Source organism: Patagioenas fasciata, chromosome 8, assembly GCF_037038585.1.
Source record: "Patagioenas fasciata isolate bPatFas1 chromosome 8, bPatFas1.hap1, whole genome shotgun sequence".
Lineage (NCBI taxonomy): Eukaryota > Metazoa > Chordata > Aves > Columbiformes > Columbidae > Patagioenas > Patagioenas fasciata.
The window spans coordinates 14,961,883-14,979,747 of NC_092527.1; the positions used below are offsets into that span (position 1 = coordinate 14,961,883).

The 17,865-nt window shown below is 41.5% G+C and overlaps 1 protein-coding gene and 1 long non-coding RNA gene across 3 annotated transcripts; one reads left to right on the forward strand and one right to left on the reverse strand.

The window, feature by feature from the left end:
• Positions 1-7,874: 7,874 nt before the first annotated feature.
• Positions 7,875-9,216, reverse strand: LOC139828543 (uncharacterized). Its single transcript, XR_011740273.1, has 2 exons — positions 9,069-9,216; positions 7,875-8,137 (listed from the first exon to the last, which is right to left on the reverse strand). It is a non-coding gene; the product is annotated as an uncharacterized lncRNA (long non-coding RNA).
• Positions 9,217-9,222: 6 nt separating this feature from the next.
• PPIF (peptidylprolyl isomerase F) lies at positions 9,223-17,660 on the forward strand. Of its 2 annotated transcripts, none has more exons than XM_065843698.2 (6): positions 9,223-9,508; positions 11,360-11,390; positions 12,272-12,360; positions 14,541-14,637; positions 15,435-15,510; positions 15,927-17,660. In XM_065843698.2, the coding sequence occupies exons 1-6, from the start codon at positions 9,320-9,322 to the stop codon at positions 16,060-16,062; spliced, it is 618 nt and encodes a 205-aa protein (XP_065699770.1). In that variant the 5' UTR covers positions 9,223-9,319; the 3' UTR covers positions 16,063-17,660. The 2 variants fall into 2 exon arrangements, with proteins under 2 accessions (XP_065699770.1, XP_071667843.1); XM_071811742.1 differs by lacking the exon at positions 9,223-9,508 and adding an exon at positions 9,739-9,842.
• Positions 17,661-17,865: the final 205 nt, after the last annotated feature.

Below are 17,865 nucleotides of genomic sequence, written 5' to 3' on the forward strand. Positions count from 1 at the left end.
AGGAGAACTCCCGGAGTTGTATCAACAACAGCCGCAGCATGCAGAGATCCTGTCCTGGTGGAGTTCTACACCCGTACTAAGCCACAGATGCCAGTCACTTTGCATCTTAGAACCTGCCGTAACAGAGAAAGTATCTGTATTTGTGGCATTTGTGGAAGCATTAGTCTAAACTCACCTTTGAAATGCACTCAAATACAGAGAACAACTGAACCATTTCAGAGTATGAGTAGCTATACAAGTAGGTAATTGATACATATCGCTTAATCCACAGCTCCACAAGGACATAAGTTCTTATTGTTGATTGAGTTACACCGAAGTGTATATATACAGATATATATATGTGAATCTAGACTAGAGACTTATTTTCTCAAAACTGGGAAAAGTTGGTTATTTCTGATGATCAGCTTCTGCCTACTTTGCTGGTACTACCCATTACAATGGGCTTTTAGGATAAGATAACAAAACTGAGTTACAGTGCACTCAGTAGTGAAACAGAAAAAAGCATGTATCCATTCCAGCCAATAATTAACTAATATTTTTCTTTTGGTGTTTTGTTTTCCTGAAGCTCCCAAGAAGTGTCAGTGAGATGTATAAACCTGCTTTGGCACTGTACAGATGGAGAAAAGCACGAAGAGCTTGAGTTGTCCTTAAGCACTGTGCTTTTTCAAGCTCACTTTGAAGCCTGAGGAGGCTCCGCCGATTCTGCAAGTGGAGTGTCTGCCAGATGTGACCTGAGGACCCCAGGACAGGTATGATGACTCTTCCCTCCTATCTCCTTAAATTCCAAGTCTGTACAAATCTTCCTGTATTGTGAACTTCCAGTCATGAACAATTACCTTTCTTTTTTACACTTTGAATTGTTACCAGAATGTCACCTTTTCCATTTTCCGTGTCACTGAAATCCTGCCGACTCTATGTAGGGTATTACTTGAATGTCTGTCATTGTGCCCATGCACTGTTGTTCTCTCTAAAAGGAACACAGGATTTTTGTTGTATCAGACAGATCTCCAGAATCTTATGCTGAAGTATCTTTTCTCCATCAGTTTACGGAACTTTCTTGGGGAACGTAAAAGTAGTCAACAGGGAACCTAATCAGTGATGAAATTTTATTTATAAATGAGCAGATGTTAGCACACAGCTTGGTACAGATGGACTTAGTGGTTTGTTTGCTATGTAGTTTACCTGCATTTCCAGAAACTCCTTGCCAAAATCGTAATAGTTGGTTTTCTGCTATTTCAGTCTATCCTTCTGTTAAAAACCTCTTTTCTAAGTGTATGGCCTAGAAGAGATGAAGCTCTTTCCCTGGTTTATTGAATATGTCTGCTCGGTCCGTCCAGTATCTTTCCAGTTACTGAACTCACTCTGTTTTCTGATGGATGCAGTCACACACAGTAGCTAACTTCTCTAGAAACACTAGTATCTACCACTTATAAATACTTTGGTTTCTCTAGATTTTGGCTTTATTAGACCTTCTGAGAGGTTTGGGATTACCAAATCTGTTTTTACCTAGGTCAGAGTTTTGAACAATTACATTTTTAATTGAATCTTACAATCTAGACTTTCCTGTTAGTCCATAGTTATTTCATGATGGGGAGGGTGTTTGTTTGCTATTTCGTGGTTTGGGGTTTGTTGTTGGTTTTTGTTGTTGAATTATTCTGGAACATTTAGTTTTCTTTTGTTACCTTGTTCACATATAAACAAATCAATTACGGTGAACACAGAGACTGATAACTAGTCAAACACTATGAATTATTTTTTATTAATTTTTAAAATCAATTTATTTATTCTGTTATTCAATTTATTATTTATTATGTTTTTAATGTTCAGATCGTTGTTGGGGTTGTATTTTTTTTTCTTCATTTGGCTTGCAAAAACTGTTGAGATGCCCCACATTTACTTAATGAAATGCTGGAGTTCAAGTCTTATTGGGGTTTTAATGCATATTTCAATTGATTCAAATTTTAACCAATTATTCTTATGTTCCAAATTTATAATCAATGCTCATTTTTTCCTTGTTCATTGCTTCTGTATTTCTAAGAAGGTACATTATGTACATTTTTAAGACATGAAAAATCAGTGAATTTTGGACTTGCCTGTGAATCCCATCTGATGAGCTGTCTTAGTGACTGGTGAAAATACCCAGTTCATAAAGAATGCAGAATATGTTGCTTCACAAGACATGCACTTGGCCTAGCAGTTTTCCTTTCTAAATCAGGAATGATGGCCCCTCTGGGAAGAAGCATGACTTTCATATTGCCCCTACCAACCTGATGGCAAAATGCGCGGGAGCGGCACTGACACACAACCAGAAGGAGCCCTGGACTCCGGACTCCTCGGGATGCTAACAGAAGTTCTTACCCTGGGCTTTTCAATATTTCACCAAACATTTCATTGTACAAAAATGATGTTTTTCACTTGTAAATGTGACACACACTAATTTGCATCTGACAACTTGTTAGCTCAGTTGGTGGGACGTTGCGTATTCAGATGACTGTCACATGCACTTATGTCATGTAAGTATGTCATAACGTCCCATGCTAGCTAATGCAGCAATGCTGCTGTATGCTAATGGCGAGCAACCTTTTCTGTAGTGAAACTGCAAAAAAGCAGAAAGGAATTTGAGAGACTCTTTATTCTGAGGTTGGTTCCCACAGAATTGTTGCTTAGAAAAACTGGTGGAATTATATTAGTCTTGTTAAATCTGTGAAGCTTTTCATTTCTGGGTGATTCTTGTTTACAGTGATGCTATCAGCCCATGTTTAGCTTTCAGCTCCTGTTGCGAAGCTGTACAACTAAAAAATACGTCTCACAACTCTGATTATTGTTAGAATTAGCTGAGTGCAGACAGCGTAATTCATCTTGTACAAGGTACAGAGGAACGTGTTACCTGGAAGAGTCATTGTTCAGATTTACACACAGGGCAAATTCAAGGAGAACCCACAGCTTTACGAGGCAGCTGATTAAAGCAGAGCTCTTGAGAAAGAGAATAACAGTCATGAAGATAAGACAATGTAAGGAAATTGTGTAGAAAGCTCCTAAATACTGGTGAGGGGAAAAGATCAGAAAAGCAATCAAATTAAACCAAAGAACGAAGAGAAAATAATTCAAAAAAATCAAGTACTGTACCAGGGATAGAGAATGAAAAACATACAGTGGGGAATCTGGAGTGCTGCGTGGGACTGCGGGTCCTACACGGCCCTGTGCCTCTGTGAACACTGCAGCCATTTCCCACTTGAGTTGCAAGTAAATTAACTTCTAAAATGCACTTCAACCTAGAGTGTTGTATTACCACTGCCAGTATTAAACTGCCAAAGGTGTGATGTTCTTCCCCTTTCTTCCACCTGGCTGCATTTTCTAGTGTTCCTGACAGTGATTATAGGAAGCGTTGGCACTCCGGTTTTGCTTTCATCAGTTATGTATTTGTTATATCACAGAAACAAGAGCTGGTGGATAGAGTCGCACAGCGAGAGCACAGACGAGGCGCTGCGGGCGCTGGCAGTGGGGAGAGCTCTGAGGTCGGTGTCCACGCGAGCGGGCACTGGAACAGCCCCTTGGGGCGGCGCGGGGACGGTGCTGGGCTGCCTGCTCAGGGTCTCCTGTGATGAGTAAGTCCTGGGCAATTCTGTTTTCAGTAAGAGCATCCCAAGCGCCAGACTCATATTACTTGTACAAGATGAAGTAGCATGACTAATCAATTCTATAGTATTTCTCATACTACTACTGTATTACTCGTTTTTCAGACCAGAGAGGATACTTCATAGGTAAATAAACTGAACCGATGCCTATAAATGTCACATTCTGTTATAATAGAAATTTCCGTGGTTTAGAACACAGAAGAGCCCCCATAACTTTTGCCATATTTTATACAAAGTGTCTCCCTACTCACCCACAGACAAATCACCTATCTAGGCATCCTGAAACTTTGCGAATCGCCTCATTTTTCTTCTAGCCTAAAAGCATACCTTTTAAGTGTCCTATATGCCTATATGTCGTGATCTAGCTGTCAGTGTTCATGGACTAGCTGTAGTGGTGTATGGATGGTCTTCTGGGAAGTCATATGCAGCTGCATGGTGCCCTGGGCACAACGTAAAGGCAGTGTGTAATCTGACATATTAGCAGTGAGTTTCCATACATTATTCAGGGAGATTGAGTAATGAATTCCGAGCAAGCCATGTCACTCAGAACTTCTGAAACGAAAATGCTAATCACAGCTGTAAAGAGCATGAGTGGATTGAGGTTCTTCTTGTATGACTATTTGTAGGTAATTAGTATGAAGTCATGTGGGGAAACTCCTCCTTTATGTACAGTGTGTGCTGGAGAGAAGTTTCGTGTTGTGAGCTGGGTTCCTACAAGTTCCTAAGAGGAAACCTTGATTGGGGGGAAATATTTATTAGCATTTTTTTCTTTTTATCTGTAAATGTACCTGTGTGGCTACCCTGTGCCCTTGGAGCTCTTGTATTATTTAATTTCACACTGCAATCACACTTCCCCACTCTAGTCCCCATTCATAAATAAATGCATATCACAGAATCACAGAATGGTTGGGGTTGGAAGGGACATCTGGACATCATCTAGTGCAACCCACCTGCTAAAGCAGGTTCACATAGAGCAGATTGCACAGGAATGTGTCCAGGCAGGTTTTGAATGTTCCCAGAGATGGAGACTCCACAGCCTCTCTGGGCAGCCTGTTCCAGTGCTCTGGCACCCTCAAAGAAGTTTCTCCTCATATTCAGATGGAACCTCCTGTGCTTCAGTCAGTGCCCATTGCCCCTCATCCTGTTGTTGGGCACCACTGAAAGGAGTCTGGTCCCATCCTCCTGACACCCACCATTGAGATATTTATAAACATCGATGAGATTCCCTCTTAGCCTTCTCTTTTCCAGGCTGAACAGACCCAGCTCTCTCAGTCTCTCTTCGTAAGAAAGGTGCTCCAGACCCCTCATCATCTTTGTAGCCCACTGCTGGACTCCCTCCAGTAATTCCTTGTCTTTCTTAAACTGGGGAGCCCAGAACTGCACGCAGTGCTCCAGGTGGTGTCTCACCAGGGCAGAGTAGAGGGGGAGGATAACCTCACTAGACCTGCTGGTCACACTCTTCTTACTGCACCCCAGGATACTGTTGGCCTTCTTGGCCACAAGGGCACATTGTTGACTCATGGTCAACCTGTTGTCGACCAGAACTGCCAAGTCCTTCTCTGCAGTGCTGCCTTCACAGATACAGATTACAGCAATCCTTCCCAGCTCTCAATTCACCTTCTAGTTTAGCCAAAACCTTGATGGAAAAATTATGCTGAGTGTATTGAAGTGCAGCACAATCCAGGCTCTGCAGTGGAGGGTGGGAGTGCTCACTGCAAATTTCTGCTCTCCCCACTTAAAATCAAGCTGAGCCCCGACAGGATCTCTCCCTCTCCTAACAGTCCAGATTAGCTAAGTCCTTGAGATAACCAGGTCCCAGGTGTGCAAGGGTTCTTAAAATCAATGTTAAAATCAATACCATGGAAATTCCCTATATTACAGTATCGAGTGATGTTCATGTGAAATCCACTCAATAGTAGATTGCTGAAGTCTGTATTTGAGTTTTTCATTGCATGGGCTATGCACACACGCCCGGGAAGAACACATCGAAGTGTGCCACAAAGATCAGTTGTGTGTAGTTGCATTCATGCATTTGGTAGGTTGCAAAATGTGATCTTGCCAAAGCTGCCAAGAGCAATTGACAAGCAGCAATCCAAGCTGGAATACTACAATTAACCTACATACCCATGTCACAAACAGGTAGGTGTGCAGGCGGACAGTTGAAGTCAGGAACATGTATCACCTTTATACCAGTGCATTCTCTGTCTGCCAGGAGTTAACACTATTTCAAGCCCCTTAGAATCAAAATCTCCAAATTTAGGTCAAATTTCAAGCATTTATTCCTTCTGTTTCTTTAGAAGAGTCACTTAACCACTGTTGTTCTTTTACTCTCCATCTTGGCACAATGGTGGTAATATTCACTCAGTTGCATCATAGTCTTGTTTATGAAGACTTCTAAGTTGTAAGCAATATATCAATATGAAATTCTGTTGTTGTATCACTTAAGGTTCTTTTTCCTATGCAGGGATTTCTCTGCTAGGACCTTAGAAGGGTCCTTTAATAGGTGTGTTTCTAAAAATACCTATTTAGAAACTTCTATCGAAAGAGTCCTCATTTATCTATATGTAATTTCAATATTGTCTTTGAGACTGAGACAAAGATGAAATCCATAGGATGGGTACCAGCCTGCCTGATGGCTCTGCTTGAAGCATCCATCTTGACTTTTGTCTGTGCCGTCCCGTTCTGTTGCCTGTCTGGTATAGTGCAGGGCTGCCACGTGTGCTTGTTTTTCAGCCAAATGTACTTATTTCCTAACCAGATGTTGCAGAATTTCAAAGATAAACTTACCTTCACACAGATGTGTTCAAAGCTCCTCTAAAATCACTTCAGTTTGCTGAGCTAGCTCTAAGCCTCCTTCACTAGTGATCTAGGGTGGGCTTTGACAGAGTTTTTGTAGCATTTTTTCTGTCCTTGGAAAGTGACCTCTGTAACTCAAATTCCCAAACATGCTGTCTGCATGAGTTCCAATACATCTGACTGTGCAGGAGTGGACCATAACCACTGATTTAGTAGCTTTATTGCTTCAAGTCTAGAGATAACTCAGTCCATATTCCCAAATAAAAAGTCACCACCGTGAAAGAGAGTGAGTTGTTTTGCTTCTCACCAAGGCCTGCAAATCAGGAAAACTGCATTGTTTGCTCTACTGAAGATGCCTGTGGACTCTTAGCAAAACAGTTCAAAGATGTTCTGCTGGCATTTCCCAAGTGTGACATAAGATGATGTTCTCTTTTGCTCATCTTTTGTCTTGTTTATTAAATAATAAATCCTTCAGGGCCAAACTGTCTGTTGTTACAGGTATGCACAAAACTTAACACCCAAGTGCTAATTTTGATTTAGGCTTCTAGTGGCTACTGCAATTAAAATGACATTAAAAAGAGTGAGAGGGGTTTTTCTTATGGTCACTAGAGGATAATCAGATGGATGATTAAATCAAGTGAAGTTTTCGTTTCCCAAAAATGGACTTGAAGCTACGAGGATATGACAAGGTAACTAGAAAATGCATACTGATGTAGCTACTATTGAAAATAAAATAAATCAGCTTTAGATGATTAGTAAAGGAATAGAAAACACTGGCATAGCACTGTATGTGTAAAGTCATTGTTCACCCCTGTCTTGAATACTGTGCAAAGATCCTCTCATCTCAGAAAATCCATAGAAGTGGAAACAACACAGAGAAGGGTATGAAGGATGGGTCTCTCTGGAGTGCGTGCCTGAATAATGGTGTTCATACAGGATTTCTCAGTTTTCTGTAGTTGTATGTTGTAGTTCTGCCCAAACCTTATGGTCAGGGCTGTGCCTTGACTGGCAGCTTTCTGAAGATTCAGTCAATGTCCTTGATGAAGTCACTTTTAGCTGCCTGACAACACCGAACTCAGGCAGGATTGAAAGTTTACTTTTCCTCATGTATGGGATGTTGTGTGATTCCCTCATACTATATTACGTGGTTGCTTTACTCTAACCTTCATTGGAATAACTTAATTTGTAATACAAGGAATGAGAAAATTACAGGTGCATAACTACTAGAATCACCCTTGGTTTTGTTATTGGTCGTGGGTTTTGTTTTGGGTTTTCTTGTGTGGGTGGTGTCGTTTGGTTTGTTTTTTTAAATAATCACTTCAGGAGCTATTTTCCCGTATTAAAGGGCTAAATTTTTAACAAGGGTAGTCAGCAGTACTGTAGATGAATGCTATTTAGTTTTGGTGATTTACTGCCTTAAAATAATCAGTATAAAATCATGCATCATTTTTAGAAGTGTTTTAATAGAAATCCTATTTCAACCTGGGAACCTGCCAGAGCAGACCAAGCAGACAGAATGTCATATACGTGCAGAGTTCATTTTGCAGAGACTCAGTGGACCAGTTGTGTTCCATTAGCTGCAAGATTTATCTTAAATGAAAAGCATCAGGTGTCCTGGATGTCCCTTGCTTCAGGTGTAATGGGGCAGAACCTGGTAGGTGTAGCATCCTTGCATGAACTTGTCGTGGAAAACTGAACTTCTTTTCCTGTTTGTTTTCAATGAAGAAAAAAAGGTTTCTGATACCAGTGGACTTGCATTGGTGATACAACTGGTGTTTGAAGAAGTGCTGATACAACTGTGGAAGGTTGTGGTTCACCTAGCAGTGTGGAACTGCACCACTGTTTGGATGAAATTAAATGTGTGCAGATTGTAAAATATCCAAAATGGCCTAGTTTTTTAGAGAGAACATGTACTGGCTTTATGAGAGGAGTTGTCATGCTGCTGCCATGCCGAGGGAAGAGCTTTCTTTGACCCCACAGACCCCACCAAACCAAAGACATTTTGTGGCATTTAAGAACCTGAAAAACTTTTTAAAGTTCTTGTATACAGAATCGGGGTGGCAACTGGAGCGGATTTCAAGATAATATCTGGATATGACTAAGTATTTTGATCTAAGCTGCTAATTTTGGAGCACTAAGATGCTAAATGTTGTTACTTTCATATTAAGGATGATCAGGCAGGTTTCCAGGCTGTGAAACCATGTCATGGGTGCTGCTGGGGGTCATGGCGCGGGGGTGACAGCCCAGGTAGGTGCTCGGGCGCACCTCTCTCTTTCCCCATGTGTTAGCGGTGTCGTTCCCGGGTGCTGCCGGTGAGTCAGGCTGCAGGGCCGGCCCGTCCCTCCCGTCTCCCCGCTGCACCCTGTTAATTATCCCACGTGTGATGGTGGCAGCCTCGCCTTTCCCGCCTGGGGCTGCGGGATGACACCAAAGGCCTTGCATGGAATTACAAAATTTTAGAGACTTCCTGTCGCTGTTGATCCCTGGGTTATGGGTCTGTGAGGAAATGTGGAAAACAAACAAACCCACAAAAAACAAGAACGACAGCAACAAACAAAAAAACCCACAAACAAACAAAAACAACAAACCAAACACCAACAAAACAAACAAACAAAACAGAAACAGCCCCCTACCAACCGTTGTGAAATGGTGGGTGGTGAGGAGGGGCACGGGCCGTGCTGGGCAGCTGTGAGGGCCGCCGGAGCCCGCAGCGTCCTGCTGCTGGGGTACAGTGCCGTTCCCGCGCTGCCCCTGCGCCCCCGCCGCCATCTTGACCTGCGCGCCGCCCCCAGCGGGCGCTGCGCCGCGGGCGGAGCGCTTAAAACGCGGCAGCGGCGGCCCGACCGCGTGTGCCCGAGTGCCGGTGTGTTCCCTGCTGTCCCTGCGGCATGCTGGCGCTCAGCGCCGCCCGCCGCTTGCTTCGCCCGCCCGGGGACCTGCTCTCGCCGCCGGGGCTCGCCTGTATGTGGGCGGCCGGTGCCCGCGGTTGCTCTGGGGCCGGCGGCGGCTCGCAGAACCCGGTGGTGTACTTGGACGTAGACGCCGACAACCAGCCGCTGGGACGCGTCGTGCTGGAGGTAAGGGCGCCCGGGATGCCGCGGGGACGGGGGCTGCCGGCAGCTCACCTGGCGCCGGGGGACGGTGGGCGGGGAGCCGAGGGCGGCGGGACAGCCGGGCATGGCGGGCGGTGAGCGGCAAGGTCAGCGCAGGCCCGCGGGGGGCGGCCAGGGCACCGGGAGGGCACCTAGAGGTGGAGCTGGAGGCCGGACCGTGCTCTGTCCGCAGCGGGAGAGGGCTTGGAACCGCGCTGTGAGGCTGAAACGCTGAACAGGAGCGGGGTCGCTGCTGAAGGTGCCGCGGGAGCGGTCCCGGGGGCCCCAGGTGCAGGGCCGGACCCCGCCTGGCTACTCGGTATGCAGCCCCTCTGCCAGCTTCGCCCTCTGTTTGCTTGTTTGTTTGTTTTTCCTCTTCTTTCTTTCCTGGGTGCTCATTGTTTGTTAGTTTTCCCTTTTCTGAGCTGTACTGTCTCCTTGAGCGTCCCACTTCGTGTGCCTGGAAAGGTCTGCACGGCTCTGAATGGGGCAGCCAGCAGCTGGCTCTACACTCAGACATTTAAAGAAAGCCTGAATAGGAAAACTGTGGCTTGCTCCTCTGCTCTTACAAAAACCACTATAAGGATCGAGTCTTATCAGTGACATACACCACGTATTCTTAAGGCTGGGCACATGCCTCTGATAAATGCGTTGTGTATGGGAAGGAGTGAGGGCTGTGTTCCCAAACCCAGCCCTGCAGAGGGAATGCTGCTTTTCCCAGTTACTCCCCACTGAGGGAATTCAGTGTGGTCTTCTGCCATCTCCAGCACCCACGTTAGGTCTGTATCGATAGATCTTTAAAAATGTAGTTCATAAGGGTTGTCTCTAAAAGGATTTCCCTGGAGAGTAGAGCCTAATTCAATTTTCTTAATTCAGCATATAAATTAATTGGGTGTTACAAGCTCTCATGTTCTCAGGAGGTGGTGTTTCGGAGAGTCATAGATAAAATATTGCTGTGCAAGTTCCATATTCATCAGTGAAATTTAGTAAATAACTGGATGTATTTTAAAAACAGCATTAATGTTTCTATATTTCTTATGGCAGCATTCCATTTCCATGTCAAAGATTTTTAGTGTGCTGAGTTTACAGAAAATCTGAATGCACTGCAGCAATCACCTTGAGTCTTTGGCTAAGTTGTGGATAGATTCAGGTGCAAATTCTAGCCATCTGAGGAGAACGCCCTAGGAAAGGAATGTTAAATTCTTGCCATAGCCATACTGTTTCTTGGTGTCTGGTGCTGGTTATGGCCAGGATGTGCGACTAAGATAAAACTTTGGACTGACCTGGTATGGCCACTTTTATGTCACTTTTCCCAGGTAATTATAATACCATATGTTTTCAAGATTAGTAGAAAGATGCACACTAATCAAAGTCAGAAGCGTTTGTTGGTAACAAATGTGTATGTAACATCATGGGTTCATTTTGATACACAGTTTCTGTTCTTTTCCTTTGCCTTTTCTGCAGATTTCAACAGATGGCTCTGTGGGTTTTGATCTCTATAGTTGTATCCAAGCTGGCTTTGATCCCTGGGGTCTATTGTAGAACTTCTTCTAAGTTGTCACTAAATTATTGTGTTGATCCATGAAGTTATTATACACTGTTCAAGTTAATCTTCATTAACTGGTCAAAAGTTGCCTTGAGGGGATATTTTTAATTACTAGCTAAATGCTGAGGAAGTCTTAAGGTGTTACTGGAATTTTGGGTGTCTCGTGGTTTCAGATAGCTCATCACCTTGGGAAGAGGGTTCAGTTGTACCAGCCCCCATGTGGAAGTTTTTCTGTGTATGTATGGAAAAAGCTGACTCTACTAATTTGTTTGTTTGTTTTTCCTAAACAGCTGAAAGCTGATGTGGTTCCAAAGACAGCAGGTAAGGCAGCATCTCCAGAATTTCATACTTAAATATTTGTTTAGATTGTGATTTACAGGAACAATATTGTTCTTTTACCTTTTGGAAACAACCCCCATGTTCCATCCCCATTTGCTAAATAGAGAAATACAATAGAAACTTTGTCAGAACAGTGCTAGTGAGGAGTTACAATTTGTTGTTGTTGCAAATAGTTTCATTTTTAATTTACCCTGAGACAGTACAATTTACAGTTCGGCTCAGTGGTGAATATATGTGTTCAAAAACATATTAGTTTACTTTAAAATCAAACCCCAAAGCAAATGGGAAAAGGTAAACCAAAGGGATGGTGTCTGTTAGAGTTTCCAAAAGCATATAGGGTTTTGTTTTCCTGGTCACTAGCTGATTAGTGCACCCATGTTGCAAAGCTTTTGTGTTTCATTACGTGCTCTCTTCCTCATCTGCTTATTTCGTGGTTCTGAAAAATTTGTGCTTTTCTTTCAGTTCCTAGTAGATGAATATACTTAAAAAAACCCCACATCGTCTTCACAATTACTATAGAGAACAAAGACATGAAAGTCAGAAAATGAAACCTTTGACTCCAGAGCGGTGGGTTGGTGGAAGGCGAGTAGTTGGAGTAAGGTGTAATAGCAAAATAAAAGGGAGACGAAATGGAAAAAGATTGTTTGTACCCTGTTCTGAGGATAAAGAAGCTTTGTTTCCTTAGCTTTATAACAGAGGTTTTCTTATAGGATGGGAACAACTAATCAATCAATAATACCTTAAAGAAGGTATAAAATTTTCAAAGTGTATAAACTTGGGACATAGTTACTCTACTTGTGTTTGATGATATTATGTATTATGTATCATGTGACAACATAATACTTTATGCTTTGTTTTCACAGAAAACTTCAGAGCTCTTTGTACTGGTGAAAAAGGATTTGGGTATAAAGGATCCACTTTTCACAGAGTGATTCCTTCATTTATGTGCCAGGTAATGTTAGGTTTGTTTTTTTTTTTGCTATTAAATTTATCTGTATGTTATTTATATAATTTTAGAACAAATTAGACTATAGTAGTAACATTTTAAGTAGCTCTGTTCTAACCTTTGCTAGCTACAAAATAAAGAAGTGACAGTGTGACTTGCATTTCTGCTGTTTTTGCTATGGCTGTTGCCATAACACATCTTTTGTACAAATAAATGCAAATTAGGCGTAGAAAGTCTTAAAACCTGGCTTAAGACTTTCTACTTTTATATAGCAGTGTCCTTTGGTGTGGGGCATATTTGGCAAAAATGCACTTATTAGGAAAAGCATTTGTGGGTAGAATGACAATCAACCTTGTGTTCAAAGGGAGCTAAGAAAACAAGATGTCCATTCTTTATTCCCAGTAGAATAATCTGTTCACAATGGAGAATGTGTTTAAAAAAAAAAAAAAAAATCTGAACATTTCCCTAATGTGGAGGAGAGGATGGAATCAAAAGGGCTGGTTGGGATTGATTTTTGGGATCACACACCTGAAATGGATTTTGTTTTAATTTGAAGGACGAATCTTTCAGAATTCTGCATTAAAGTTGATGCATGCTAGGAATTTTTTCTTAAACAGCAGGAACAACAGCAAAAAGAGAAAAAGCCTTTTTGAAAGCCTTTTTTTTTCCCCCCCCACTGTGCTTGGCAGATGAGCAGGATTTCAGCTGCTGTAGTGCACTGGATTGTATGATTCCTGGTGGTGTCTCTTCCCTTAAAGGAAGCCACATTTCAACAGCAGTGCATTGTAGAATGACTCCATAAAAATTTGAGATCAAGGTTATAGTAAGCATGCTTTATTTATTAACTGATGGCTGTGATGGTCCCCCCTCCTCACTTTTTTTTTTTTTAAAGCAAATATACAGCTGTCGGAACAAGAGGCCCTAATCTTAACAAAGATAAGATTTGAGAGAGAAGGGACATGTATGTTGTAAAGGACCTATTTTCTTGCCTTTGAAATGCAAACTAAGGTTTTGTGATACTGACAAAGTGATGAAGTTTAAGTCTTGCTGGGGTCAGAAATACATAAGTATAAGAAAAAGAGAAATCCTGCCTTCAGTTCTGCCACTAAGTTGTGAAGTTCTCCTTGCCTCCCTCTTTGTCCCTACAAGTGACCCCAAAATGAAGATACTATGTGGTTGACTCTGTGGTACGGTGAGGTGATGAATTGATGTTTAGGAATTACTTGGAAGTCATTGCTGAAGTGGAAATACTGACGTAGGTTTCAAATATTTCTAAGTGAGAAGAAACAGCAGAGGTCTTTCCACTTGTCCAGGTGGAGTGTTAACATGATTCAGGCGGTTGGTATAACATAATTAAAGGTCATCACACCAGGCCTTGGCAATTCAGCTGCCTCCTTGTGGCTAGCAGTGTGCAGAGCACACTCTGGGACTGCGTAGGAGGAGCTGTAACACACCTGTGGCAGATTGCTCAAGGTGAGGATGGGAAGGTGACCGTCACTTGACGGACTGGTGAGGTGTGAGTGCTTTGCCGGCGTGGGTGGTGTTGCTCCTGGGAGAGGAGATGGCAGGTTGCTCAAAACGGTGTTTTAGTAACCACCTTTGCATGTTGCTGTGACTGGTTTGTTTGTTTGGTTTTGGGGTTTATGTGTGGCCATATCTATCCCAGCAAGCAGCAGGTAGCTGAGGGAAGTTTAAAATAGCTTAACTGTAGCACTTAAACAACAAAACCTAGAAACAGCAAATAGTACTAATGGAGATCCTGATCAGTGCTTATATGTGTCGAAAGAAAGAAAAGCGGAGAGAAAGTTCATTCTGAGGGCTTGCCTGTGGTAATGAATCTGTGATTTTGTTTCAAGGCCTTTGAGGTGTTTCTTAAAATTACTGCCATTTGTTGCATCATATTTGGGAGCAAGGCTGGTAACACAGAAAGGTGGTTGTTGGAGTTCTTGTCAGCTGGAGAGTATCTGCAATATCTGGAGCAGAAGTTTACTTTTACCTTGGTTATGTCTTTATGTGGTTACATGGTTTGAAATACTCATGTGACGATACTCATTCTTAACCTGAAGAAAATCTGCCGATTTTATTACTTTCAAATTAGAGCAAGTGAGTATATTTTTTAATAGCATCACTTCTGATGTAAAATTGTGCTTGTGTGCTAGTAAAGTAAATAGCTATTTCTGTTTCAGGGTGGTGACTTTACAAACCATAATGGAACTGGTGGAAAATCCATTTATGGCAGTAGATTTCCAGATGAAAATTTCATACTTAAGCATGAAGGACCTGGTAAGTAAACATGTTCTTTCTACCTTCTGATGACTGTAAACTATAATGAAGCATTGTTTATGAAGATGTATTTAAAAAAAAACCAAGGTTTTTTAGATATGTGGGGCACTTAGTAGTTACAGAAACATCAAAATCTAACATGTGCTTGTTTATGTAGACTGCTGTACAAATGTAAGTCAGCCAGGAATGGGTGACATTGCCACCCGTGCTCTTACTATAAAAGGGACTCTACAAAATAAGGCGTGGGGTTTTTTATTTTACTTAAAAATTATGCAAAGTGATACTACTGCTTTTATTTTCCTCTTTAGTAAGTCATAGATTTTATTTTTTACTTACGTGATTACTACACAAGTGAAACAAAGCAATCTGGAATTTTTGTATTTACTAGGCAACAAAGGCACATCCTTTAAGCTCAAATTAAATCCAGAAAAAGTAAAGGAAAAGCCATAGATAAGAAAGTCTGATTGAATTCTGTAGCCTCTCTCTTTTGGATTGTTACTTCCTTGTCACAGGAAAGTACTGCTGCTGTTGAAGCACAGTAGTGGTTAGCTGATGTTAATTACATTTAGGATGTGTACAACTAATTACATTACTAGCATTCTTGCTGTGGAAAGAAGGGAGGCTGGGCTGGAGAGAGTAGTCAAAGACAAGAAGTTGACATGAAAAATCATTTGGAGACAGTGCGAGACTGTCACATCTTCTGTCTGTCCGTATTTAGTCTAAATGTGCAGCGGACAATTGTCTTGCTCACTGCATGCTTGTTAGACCAATTTAATCAGCTGCTACTGTTGTTCCAGGTGTTCTTTCAATGGCCAATGCAGGACCCAATACAAATGGATCTCAGTTCTTCATTTGCACTGCAAAAACTGACTGGTAGGTTCCCAGCCCTGCACATCAACCCAGTGAACTGATGCCCAGATCCAGAGGGTTTGGGGTTTTGTTAGGGTTTTTTTTGTTTGTTTGTGGGTTGATGGTGTTTTGTTTGTTTTGTTGTGTTGTGGTTTAGTTTGGGTTTTGTTTGTCCAAAGTACTTGACTCACAATGGAAAATAAGTTGTTTTGTGCTGCTTGAAGGAGGAAGGGCTCTGACGGTAACAAGGCTGCTGTCACTTGGAATGCTTTTAAATTTCAGAGTTAAAAGTATTTGATGTCGCTTGTACAGTTGTGCCTTTACCATAGAGCTGATCTGCAGGAGAGAGCTATGAAGATCTGCTAACATCCCTTCACAAAGCTTGGTTTGGTTCAGTCTTTTTATTGTTTTAAGTAAAAATGCCTTTATTTATTTTATAGGCTAGACGGAAAACATGTTGTTTTTGGGCACGTAAAGGAAGGAATGGATGTTGTGAAAAAAATTGAGAGCTTTGGTTCCAAGAGCGGAAAGCCTTCCAAAAAGATTGTCATTACTGACTGTGGCCAGCTGTCCTAGCCTTTTGTCCTGCCATTCATGACAACTCCAATGCTGTGAAAAATGAATAAAAAAAAAAAAAAACAAACATTTCTGATCCCATGAGTAGCACCTGTGGAACTATTTTCTATTTACCTTGGTCCAACTTTTATACTTATATTGAATGATATTGATTAAAGGCATAAAACAATAACTGAAGCATGTTTTAACTGAGCTACCCTGGTAGTCACACTGGTTTGGTAGAGTCCCGTTGTTTTTAGAAAGAAGTAGTACGGACACCCAGTGCATGTCTGACTGCAGTGTTGATACTGTTCCTACTATTTGAATGTTTTGGGTGTTAGAACTGATGGTGGAGTTGACAAGTAAGTTGTTCTGTAGTTGGGAGTTAGTTATAAATTGAAAAGTACCATGTTTCTTTGGTGCTAACAAATGTCTATTCTGTTGTCTCATCATTTTGAGAAAATGCTACTAACTGCTGCTCTCAATGCTGTCTGCAACAATACTGTCAGACAATTTCCTTCTGTGTCTCCATTTAAGTCTATCCAAGAGAACTAATGTGTAGTTACATTTTGTTGGGTTTTGTTTGTTTTTTTTTTTTTTTTTAATTAAATTAATTCTGTTTTAATCATTTTTGGTAGTCTCAGGCCACTGTTTAAAACTGAACTCTACCATACCTGCTTCAATGTTGTAATTTGACTTTTGGGATAAGGAAATTGCTGTAGGTTGAGTTAGGCTACTGCTAGAGCTCTGCCTGGGCAATAGAAACACCAATTAGCCCAAAGATCATGGGACTCTTTTACTATGCAACTGTGAACTTACTTGAAGTGCAGTTCTGCTCTGAGAGCTGGTTCTGTGAGAAATACAGCACAGTTCTGAATAGATAACCTATTTTTGCACTTTGAGAATATAATCAGAGTATAGTGAGCTTGCTGGAGTGAGAAACCATTGCTTGTTGATCCTGTGAAGTCAGCCCACTTTGGGTATTACTTGGATTATGATTTCTTCTCGAATACATCGTCAGCAGTAGTCAAAATTGGTCACCACAGAATCACAAGGCCTAATTGATGGAGCAAAATCATTATTGCTGTGGTTGATGCACGAGAAGGAAAGAATTCACCTGATCAGATAAACACATTTCATTTGTATAAACTGGTATGTTTTATGTGGTGTGCTTGAGCAATAGCAGAAGTTGAAACCTCACAATATCACTTTTTGAATCACTAGGGCTGTGGAGTATTCATGCTTTTGGGGAAAAAAAACACTTGACTGATTTTGTGCAATGATCTTGTTACTGAAAAGTAAAATGTGATGGCTCTTTTCAAATGTGAATTATTTGCTTCCATTGCATGCTGATAATTTTTGCACTGATTTTTTTCTACTGCACTGCAGTCTTGTGTGTGTGTGTACAAGGTAGTATTCAGAGTGTAATTTTGCAGAAAATGGAATTGAAAAGCTTTTTATTCTTTCCACTACAGCCACTTAATCTTTCTTTGTAGTATTTTTTAAATATTAATTTGCGCTCCTTTGGCATGTTTCAGTTTGATACAATAATGAGGGATTTTTGTGTTCTTGTAATTTGTGTATGAAAGATAATTAAATGCAGTTCTGCCACAAAAAAACCGAAATTGTCTGTTCCTTTCTTGAAAGCAGGATTGTGAAGAGCTGAAACCTGTTGTGTTTACTCGGGCCGTTCTATTCTGCCCACTTTGTGATGGTTTCAGAAGCCATGCTTTCACCAGAGATCCGGGCCGCTAGTGCCATGCTCTGCCTCTTGCTAGTGAATCTGCAATATCTGGTATATGGATAGCAATTCAGGTTTTGAAA